General features: G+C 37.2%; 1 protein-coding gene across 1 annotated transcript; it reads right to left on the reverse strand.

The window, feature by feature from the left end:
* Window positions 1-37: 37 nt before the first annotated feature.
* On the reverse strand, window positions 38-9099 carry LOC138131464 (uncharacterized). The gene is made up of 4 exons (XM_069048480.1): window positions 8640-9099; window positions 1857-7815; window positions 827-1807; window positions 38-775 (listed from the first exon to the last, which is right to left on the reverse strand). Exons 1-4 carry the CDS (start codon window positions 8649-8651, stop codon window positions 183-185), a joined length of 7545 nt encoding a protein of 2514 aa, XP_068904581.1. The 5' UTR covers window positions 8652-9099; the 3' UTR covers window positions 38-182.
* Between the last annotated feature and the right edge of the window lie 2058 nt (window positions 9100-11157).

Consider the following 11157-nt stretch of genomic DNA (forward strand, 5'->3'; position numbering starts at 1 on the left):
AGATACAAGACAAGGTAACCTTAACTGTCTTTCCGTATATCTTACAGTTGTTCAAAAGTTTATTAAAACGAACTATTTTTACAACTTAAAATCGAAATAAACAATAAAAATACAAATAAAAAGGAAATTTGATTTCCTATAATATCAATATCGTAAAGCAAATAATACTCTGAGTATGTTACTTATGTGTTGGCTTTTAACAATGTTGCAATTTCTTCGTTTCTTTGCGCAACGGCCAAATCTAAAGCAGTTTTGCCATTCCTATCTTTGTGGTTCACGTGGGCGTTTTTCGAGATTAAATACTTGACGGTGGAAAGATGTCCCTTGAAAGCGGCATCGTGCAAAGGAGTGTCTCCATCTGCGTCAACAACGTGAATTTTGGCTCCACTTTCGTACAAAAATTCAACAATTTCCAAAAATCCAGACGCAGCAGCACAGTACAATCCTGTATTTCCATGAGAGTTGGGAATGTCCAGTTTAGCCCCACCCTTAACCAATAACTTTACAATTTCAAGATAGCCCTTGCGTGAAGCATACAACAAAGGCACACCATTTTCACATGATTGTGCGTTGACGTCAGCCCCGTTTTCTAACAAGTAGTGCACAACGTCGCATTTTCCACGGTAGCAAGCGTAATGCAGGGCAGTAAAAAGGTTGTCTTGATCTTTAGCATTGACCGGAGCTAAATTGTTGTCGTGCAGATATTTTACGATATCAAGAAAACTCAATCCGGCGGCACGAAGAAAAACTTTGTGCCACTGAGCGTCCAGTTCACCTTAAAAAAAAGAAATTATTTTCATCCACGCGGTTTGTTAAAAAGACTTACTTTTGTCAAGGATTCCATTTTTATTTCCGGTCGCTTCGAGGTGTCTCAGTTCTTGGGCAAACAACTTGATGACTTCTAATTTATTCTGGTCCACTGCTGTTACTATTGGAGTGGTACCAACGGAACTCTTAATTGTTAAATTGGCATTAGAAGATAACAGGAGTTTAACTATTTCCACGTGACCCATAAAAGCAGCGCCATGTAATGGCGTAAAATGTTCAAACTCTGTAACACCATTAACATCTGCGCCGTTCTCAATTAGGTACAGAGCACCTTCATAATTGCCATGAAAACAAGTGCGAAATAAAATTGTAGAATCATTTTCACCTTTATGATTGATATTTGCCCCGTTTTGTAATAAATATTTAATAATAGAGGTGTGCTGATGTGCCTCTGTTAAAGCAGTAGTTCCTACATCATTCTCGAGAGAAATGTCAGCACCACTTTTATGTAAAAACTGCACCAGCTCCAAATTACCATAGTGGCTGGCATATAAGAGTGCAGTCCATCCTTGGTCATCTTTTTGATTGACGTTAGCTCCAGAACTAACCAGTAAAGTAGCAATTCGTAGATCCATGTTCGAATAAGTTAGCATCAAAGGAGTCGTACCTTTCGCACCACGACCATTCACGTTTGCCCCGTTTTGCAAAAGACACCTAACAGAACCAAAACAGTCTATTTTGCAAGCTTTACCAAGATTGGTTACATCTCCACACGACGAGTTAGGATCCGACCCCTTTTTAAGAAGATATTCTAACAAATCAAAAAATTTTGGGTTTGCATTTAAAACAATTGAAATTAAATTGTTGGCATTAAAATCCAGGTGCTGTTCTTTTTCTACCAACAGCTTAACTATTTCCGTTCTGTTCGTTTCTACTGCTAGAGAGAGAGACTTCTGGTCAATGACGGCACCATGTTGAACCAAGATTTGCACCAAGTCAAAGTTTTTTTCAGTGATGGCGTAATGCAGCGCTGTGCAACCTGCAATTGAAAAATATGACTAATTGCAAATGTGAAGACTTTGTCTCACCTCGATTATCCACTCGATCGGTTTGAACTCCAGCTTCGAGAAGAATTTTGCTTTTATTGATCATTCCAAGACTACAGGCTGTACGTAGGAGGGCAGATCCAGCGTCAGCTTGAATACTTGTATAACTGGAGAGTAGCAGCTTGATGATGTCTTCATCACTGCTTAGAACGGCCAAGATAAGGGGTGAAACTCCTTCTGCATCATCATACACATTCACTTGACATCTTCTTTCCAACAAAATGCCAACAGTCTCTTTATGATTGCCGACACAAGCGTAGAATATTGGAGGGATTCCTTCAAAACTGTTACCTTCTGGGTCAGCTCCATTGTCCAACAAGGACCTGACCATTTCTGTGCTACCTTCAAAGCAAGCTTTATGCAGCTTCATTGATTCAGTGTCATCTGGTAAAACAATATTTGCTCTGAGTTTAACCAGTTTCTCCAGTACGGTTAAGTTTGTTTCTCCTTCTAAGTGCATCCTATCCATAACGTACTCCAATGGAGTTTTGCCGAATAAATCGACGATGTCCAAATCTGCCCCATTTTCTAAAAGGATATCTGAATCTTCCACGTTGCCAAGTGAAAAACAAATATGCAGAGGCGACTGGTTCATACTGTTCAAAGCGTTCACGTCGGCGCCATACTCGATAAAGAGTTTAACCAAATTACTTATTTTATCTGTGCAAGCCACGTGTAGCGGTACGTAGCCCATACTATTTTTCTGATTGACATTTGCACCGTTTTCAAGCAATTCTTTCGCACAGTCCTCGCCATTGTAGCTAATGTAGATTTTTTCATCGTCCTGTGATTTTTCTTTGAGTAGTTCTTGCAAAAGCATTGCCGTTTGATTGTTTCCGGAGACATGATGGAGAGGTGTTAATCCATATTCATCAGACGCATTAACATCGGCTCCATATTTGATTAAAAGAATTGTGCTGAATATGTCACCAAAACAACAAGCCAAGTGAAGTGGAGTGCGACAATCTCTTCTGGGGTTCAAGGCGGCTCCGGATTTAATCAAACGTTCTGTCGCATCGTTTTTGCTACTAATTATTGAACACATCAATGGAGTCAAATTGGAATGGTCGAGGAGGTTGGGGTTAGCTCCGGCCTTCAACAAAGCTTCTACGCAACTGTTGCCTCCAAGCGAAGCATCGTGCAGAGCTGATTTCCCTCTACTGTCTTTGGCATCGACGTTAACACCTCTTTCAAGAAGAAGAGATATTCCATCTGGAAAATCTGATCTTGCTGCTCGACACAACAATTCCCCACCATCGTCGACAGTTGAACCACTGTCCAATAGAAGCTTTGCCATTTCGTAATGCTTCTTTTCAATAGAATAAAATAGAGATGTCCGGTTTGCGTTGTCTTTAGCATTTACGTTTGCACCTGCCTTGATCAGTTCTTCAGCAGATTCAATTTTTCCAACATTCGCCGCTTCGTGTAGAGCCGTTACGCCCCACTGATTCTTGATATTAACGTCAGCGGAATTTTGGAGAAGAACTTGAAGGGTTGTTAAGTGGTTTACAGAGCAAAAGAGTGGTGACTCACCCTGCGTGTCTAGTCTATTAACTGAAGCTCCAGCTTCAATCAATTTTACTATGCAAGAGTCAAAACCGTGATACGAAGCAGTATGCAAGGGACTCGTCGTGCACTGAGTACTATCTACGTCTACACCGTACTCGCACAAAATTCCAACTATATCAGGAAAATTTTTATTCGCTGCGAGCAACACAGGAGTCACTAAATATCCTTCGTCGTTTTGGCAAGGTTCGTCAATAACACTTAGATCCGCTTCGATCAGTACCAGAGCATTTTCTCTTTTACCGTTTGCTAAAGCTACATGGAGAGGTGTTAGCAACTGCTTTGATTTAATTTTTGCATCAGCACCGTGCTCCAGCAAATATTTTATTATATCAGGATTGCCCACTTCGCTCGCCACGTGTAAAGACGTGAGTCCTAGCTTTTTACTTTGTCGGTTTAAATCAGGTTTGTACTGGACAAGAAACGGAACCAGTTGTGGGTTGTGTTGGATGGCACAGTCCAAAGCTGTGAGGTCGGTGCTTGTATGATTTATATCGGCACCGTTCTCAAGCAACAATTTCGCAAACTCTTGTCTGTTGAATCTTGCTGAAGCTACAAGAGCAGAATGTCCTTCGTCTGAAAGTTCGTCAACGTTTGCACCTGCTCTTAGCAATTTTTCGAAACACTGTAAACTGTTTTCAACAACAGCCACTATTAATGGTGGCTTCTTGTGGCCATTGACTTTGGCACCATTTTCTAAAAGAACACTAAGCATTTGCACATTTCCAAAACGAACAGCAGAAGAAAGAGTACTGGATGCGACGTCACTTTCTAACTTGAGTACATTCTTGTAAATTGTGAATTCTAAAATTCTGCACACGGCGAAGAGGTTATTCGAGTTTGCAGCAACTTCCAACAAGTTGATTTTGATAAATTCCAAGTTGTATTTCATGTAAGGTATTTCGTCGACAAGTTCGAACAGCTCATTCAAGCAAGAAAATGAAGCATAGTGCACCAGCGTGGGAATGTGATTATAGTTCACTAAAAGCTCTCTATCAATATGCACTTGTTCCAACATTAAGTCGATTGCACCGACAAAAAGAGCCTGATCAGCGTAGTGAAAAGAATTCCATTTTAAATAGTGATCATCTTCCAGAACATCACAGTTTTTATTTAACAAAAAATTGATAATTGGAAGTGAAAGTGTATCTTGTTCGTAACTTTTAATAGGAGAATTTATACGGATCGTTATCGTTTCTGAAGCTTCGTCGACTTCTTGAATATTATTTCTTATGGCTTTGACAGGAGGATAGACAGACCCCCAACTACAAGCCAGATGTAAAGCACTGCGGCCCCCACTGTCTCGACAATGTTTGATCTGGGCTTCGTGTAACTTTAATATTTCCAAATTTCTGTACAAAACTGCAAGATGAACGGGACTGTCCTTTGCAAGGATCATGTCAAACATAAATCGGATGTTGCGATGGTTTTCTTGAAACAAGACAACAAGTAAGTTCAGATGGTTTTTGTAATTTTTGGATAGCCAGGACGCGGTTAGAAATTCCTCATAAGTTTTATGAGTAAAAACTGGTTTTCCGTGATCGTTGATTCTGACAATTAAACCTAAACTGTCTTCGCTTTCTTTCACTTCGTTCACAAGTTCATCGCAGTTCAGGTTGAGTCTTTGAAAGAGTTCTTCCTCAAAAGATGCCTTCACGGCGGCGATTTCGTACAAGGGCAACTGAGAATCCAAATATTGTTCTTGGATTTGTCGCATGTAATAATTTTCTGAATCGGCCTCAGCTCTTTCGAACAAGATGTTAAATCTAGTACGAATAAACTCGTCGTACATGTCGGTTAAAGTAATGATGAGGACATCATTCATTTGATCTTCAGGTGTGCGCAAATAAATTTCGACAAACATGTGTATCAGCAGGGGAATGCCTGTGTAGTCGAAGTATCCACAATTTAAATACGCAGAAATATTTTCACTCATTTTTGTAGCAATTTGTAGCGATTTAATGGGGTCGTATTTCTCGTTTAGATGTCTCAAGATATAGTACAACTGGTCTTGCTGACTGAACTGTGTTAAAGTTAAGCTCAATGTGTTGAAGGCAGATTCAAGACTTTCTCTTAAATCAGATCTAGCTGATAACCATTGTGAATATCCTTCAGATGCTAAATTTTTAACAGAATCTATGACTGAATCGGCACAAATTCCGGGTAGTTCGTCGAAACCATCCCACAAGAATATGATTTGTTTCTTTGAAAAGTATATCTCGGCAGTTTTTCTTCCGAAAGAATTTGCTTCTTCGTTTTCCAAAAAGTAATTTAAAATGTCTTTCACGTTGTGTTCTTGTTTAAAGAATTCACTGTGTTCTCCAAGATTGATACTGAGGATCCAAAAATCAGAAGAATATTGCATCTTCAAGAATTGCATCATCACAGATTTGCCCATTCCTGGTTCGGAACAAATAAGATTGATTTTATTACTGAAATGAGTCAACGCATCTACATCTTTAACAAAATCGTCTGATTTGAATTCTACACTGTCCAGTCGATACTTTTGTATTTTCTGGATCCCGCCTCTACTTTCTATCCATTCAACTTTCTCCTTGTCTAGAAAGCGGACGTAGTGACAATTCTTCAAAGGGTTTCTGAAGGATATCTTCTCTAACTGTTCTTCAGTGCAGCCACCTCGCGTCAAAATTAAAAATTTGTCGTTGATGTCTTGATTGTTCTGTTGAATTTTTTGCAAATAAGAAAATTTAAATTGTTTCGGGTTATAGTTGGAAACATTTTCGTTTTGTTTCAAGAAAAGATATTTGTTGACGTCAATAACGTTGATGTTGAATTGTGTGTCGACACTTTCGGTAGTTTCAGAATAACTGACCACAAATAAATCATCAACTTCGTCAAATAGTTTGGTGCTCAATAAAACTTTTGGTATTTGTCTCGTAGAGTAGTATTTGGGAAAATTCTTCTTACAATCAGATCCTACCACAAAATTGCCATCCAACATGAGAATAATTTCTTCCATTGTGATATTTTCCGACACCCGTTTGTCTATTTCTACAAATTGCTTCAAAAAGATGCTTTCTCTTCCTTGAAGTGAAATTGACAATTGTTTAATGAGGGAACCGTAAAGATCAGTAAAACTTGTTAAATCCGTCAAATTTCTGAAAATCTTCCAGTCATTAATACCTTCAAAACTGTAGTTATCTACTAAAATAAACTTTTTTGTGTTTAGCTTATTTTCGCATAATTTTACTGCATGCAAGATATGTTCATGTTCAGGAGTGTCCTTGGCAATTTTCACAATTAGTGGCACAAGACCAGTGTGCCATAACATTACATAAAATCTTTTCAAGGCAATTTGATCGAACGCTTCACCAAAAGCAGAAAGAGGAAGTTCAATATTTTTCTTTAACAGAGCATTATTGAGATCGGAAAATGTTGTGGATTTAGAGCAGGAATATATAGTTTTACAATGTTTTAGTATAATTGTCCAGATTTTATTTAGCACTATCTCAGGCGGTTTTTCTAAGGGAATCATGTCAAAAATGCCACATAACTCGAGCACCAATGAACTTTGTTCTTCTGGGACAGTTGTCAATTCTTCCAAATTCGGAAATTGAATGTGGGAAGTCAAGAGTAGTTCCGCAAGCTTTACTCTTACATCCGTTTTAGTGAGTTTCAGACAACCGTAGTCTCTTCTGCACCACTGATCAAAATATTTCAGGTAATTGATAACCACACTTGTACTGCAATATTTAAATGTCTTCAGAATCGTGTCGGCAATCAAAGCCTCTAGTTCTTTGGCATGTTTCTGTCTAGTGTAAAACGAAAACTGTTGGAAAAATTCTTTATCTGGAGAGTCATTTTGAACACATTTTAGTTTGAAATTAATGCCGTTGTCAGTTTCTCCAAGATTTAAAAATTTCTTTTCGAAGTAATCGTCGAAGTGTCTTATCAGTAGATCAGAATTGATTTTTTTGCCGTCAGCAATTGGTTCCAGTCTCGTCCAGTTTTCGTCGATTTCTTCATGTTTCTCTAAAACCGAATTGCTGAATAAAATGAAATGGAAGTTTTGAAAAGGGGCATTATAGGAACGAGATTTGTTGTAATTGGTCTTCACCGCAATAAATTCTTTACTGTACTTCTTCAGACTGAACTTCTTGTTGTTGGTGACTAAGTGGATCTGTGCAATTGGTCTCACGATATGTTTCAGTTGCAACGCGAAGACATGTTGTTCGCCATTTTTCAGTTCAATTTCCATGACCACGTCGTCAAAATCTCCCATGTCTTTGTTGTTTGTTGACATTTTAAAGTCGACCATTTCGTCGTCGAGACTGAAGACGAGGGAGTAGTAGGCCGGAATCAAGTATTCGTAATCTTTTCCAAAATCGACGGCTCCATCTCGAAAGCTAAAGGTCTAAAATTAAGCTTATTAGGAAAAACTATTCCCTTGTTGAAACCTAAGCGATTTAGAAATAAATGGTAACACTTAAGCAGATCATAAAATGCATTCGGCGTATTGTTTTTGAATGTATGTACAAGTCAAAATTAAAAAAAAAAACAGAAACATTTCAGTGATTTTTGCATAACTTAAGGCCACGTTGCATGTTTTAAAAAAATGGATTTACAAGAACACTGCTAATCTTTTTGCACAGTGAAAACATCGAATAAACATATTTTACATAAACAAATTAAATGACATGAATGACCTTGTCGCTTTTCGAACATTCTGCAAGTGAACCATTTAAATTTTTTACTGTATGTTCAAACTCTTGACATTGAATACCTAGTTCTCTTTGCTTTCACCCCTTTCATCTTAATTTCGTTTTATTAAAAATATTCGTCTTTTTCATTTTTTGTAATTTCGGGGTTCCCCTTGACTCCATTAATTCTTATTAGATTGACTAAATTACGACGTAGTTGTAATCGATAAATTTACGTTAATATATTTTATTTTTAACAGATATGCAGTAAACACTGAATTAAGAAAAGTTATCGATTTGCCGAAATAAGATATAAAAACACTTTTCATCAGTCTCCTACAAGTTACAAAAATTCATATTTTTGTTTCTTGCATGTACTTTCAAAAATGGTTTTCTTCTATCATCATTTACAGTTTTCTTTATTAAACAATTCGCACTTCTGAAGCTCAAATTAATAATGTTACTTATAAGACAACAGTTTTAATCACAATAGCTTTTGATTAGATACAAATTAAATATTTTAAGTACTCGTACTCACCTCGCTCGTCATTTTGAAGTTTTTCACTTATAAATCCACATATCAATTAGTGTTTGCCAATTTAGGCAAAAAATATGAAAAACTCTGAATTTGCTATTTAAACAGTACTAAAAGCACATTTCTCCAGTTTGGTGTCAATACTGTTTTGTTAAATCATTTTAACGTGGTTTGTTAATCTAATCAATTCTAGATTGGCACAGGCTGGATTTCCCCAGCTGCAGTCACTTTTTCTTTCGCTTAGTAATAGTCGAATTTAAAGCGAAAGACTGCAGAATATTCCCCTTACTTGCACTTGTTTTATCAGCCGATTTGTTTCGTATCATATCTAAGGGGCAGCTAAAGTTAATAAACAGATCGTAATCGAAAATTATTTATAAAATCCACATTAAACTGTGACAGTAGGAACCGAATCCGCTCAATTACTCATACATACTCTCACATCACTACAGCTGACTTAATTTAAGTACACGAGCATTAACCTTGAGTATATGCAACCAGCAATCAAGAACAATGGAATTGTAGTAGGTGTATGTACCAGGTGTAGAATTGGTTTACGATACATAGGATTTTACATGTAAAAATAAGGAGATCCAATTATTGGCTCCCCTAATAATTTTATGGCAAAATGGTTAAAATGAAAGTTAGAGAGAATTAAAAGTACTGTCTAATTCCACTCTTTGTTTTTTTCTAACATCTTGTGGTACTGAAAGAAAAGCAAGAAAGGAGTTAAGACAAAAATACTAAAAAGCAGTACTAGCAATGAAATTTTATTTCTAAAATTATTTGTCGGGTGGTTTTACTATTATTTAATTTTCTTTTGATCTGCCCTTCAAAAGAACTCGTACAGGACTACAGGACGAATGAAAAGGTATCTTCCATTAAATGTTCAAACTTCTCTCCAATTCTTCGAATTGTTTCTATGGCTGAAATTGGTCGTTCTGGGAAACCTGAAGCAAATGTTGCTTGGAAGTTTCTTAAAGAAGATCCTACATAATACCATTTAAAGAAAGAAATAAAATTTCATGCCTAGAAGTACTTTTTAGTATTTTTGTGTTAACTCTTTTCTTGCCTTTCTTTCAGTACCACAAGATGATAGAATAAAACTAAGATTGAAATTAGAGAGTAATTGTAATTCTTTCTAACTTTCATTTTAACCATTTTGCCATAAAATTGTTAGGGGGGCCAATAATTGAAACTCTTTATTTTTACATGTACATGTCTCGTAAACCAATTCTACACCCGTAGTCCAGTCAATATAAACATAAAAAGGGGTCCGACCTTGCAAAAGGTCATGTAGTTCTGATTTTTTAATATGTTGTTTGGATATCAGCCAAGAGTAAAACACCAAATTTGCAACTTCGAAAGACTTGTGCGCGCTGCGTGGTAGCCAAAGAACAGCAAAATTTTTGCACTATTTTCAGTTTTTGCTCAATATCTCCTAAGATATGAGTCTCACAGAAAAAGTTGAAGTTACCTTTTTTAAACTACATTCAATTCGCTACAGTTTGAGGCTCAAGCGAACTTTGTGCATGCAGCAGTTTCCGAGATAGAGCTCTTCAAAAATTGGGTATTTTTTCCAAGAAGTGAAATTTTTTTGTTTACGTCTCTTATTTTATTAAATATCGTCAAAAATACTCGCCCCATGAGAAAAGTCATGGGCAATGAACTTGAAGTGTATTTATTTAGTTTAAATTGAGATCTGACAGGCAGCTGCAGGTCCAATACTTCTCTCAAAAGTGGCATTTAACCGAAAACCTCGAAAGATGGAATTTGGGAAAAATAAATGAAAACAAGTTTTCAGCGCATCAAACATCACGTATAGGGCCTAAACCGATCAAATAAGTTATTTCAACGTAATTTAGTATGTGTGGTTAACAACTTGAAGAGAGTCTGTGAAGTTGGTGGAGAAATACTGCCCTCAGCGCCAGACTTGTTCTGGTTCTGATTGTATGGAAAATCATCGAACACCCCAAGTATGCTCGTTTGGAACGGGTTCATGCAGCAGGTGACAACTGGTCTTGATTTTGATCGACCAAGAATTATTTTCCTCTCATTCATTGGCGCGTTTTAATTTGAGCTCCGGCGGGTACATGTCCTGGCGTATACAAGTATGTTTATCATGAACCCCATTTTTACGGTCCACTGTGCTAGCTCACTGCTGGAGATTCCACGCACATGTGCCAATCCACAGTAGCTTTTCATAAACCACATCAGCAATCAAATCTGACCATAGGCCGGACCAAAATTTATCGGATCGGCGGATTGTAAAATTTTGTTCTATGAATATCTTAAACTCAGTTGGATCCATCCGCTGTTCTAGAGCTATCATATCTTGCAAATATAAGTGGGCACTCTTTGTGAAGAAATAGTGACCAACTGAATGAAAACAAGGTAGCATTTTATCGATAGTATACAGGTGAAGGTTCTTAATCACCCTAACGCTCTGCCTGGATGAATAGTTTTACGGGATTAGACGTGTGAAAATATTGGTCCCACAGCTTTGATTACCTTCCAAATT

Source organism: Tenebrio molitor, chromosome 5 (assembly GCF_963966145.1).
Source record: "Tenebrio molitor chromosome 5, icTenMoli1.1, whole genome shotgun sequence".
Classification (NCBI taxonomy): Eukaryota; Metazoa; Arthropoda; class Insecta; order Coleoptera; family Tenebrionidae; genus Tenebrio; species Tenebrio molitor.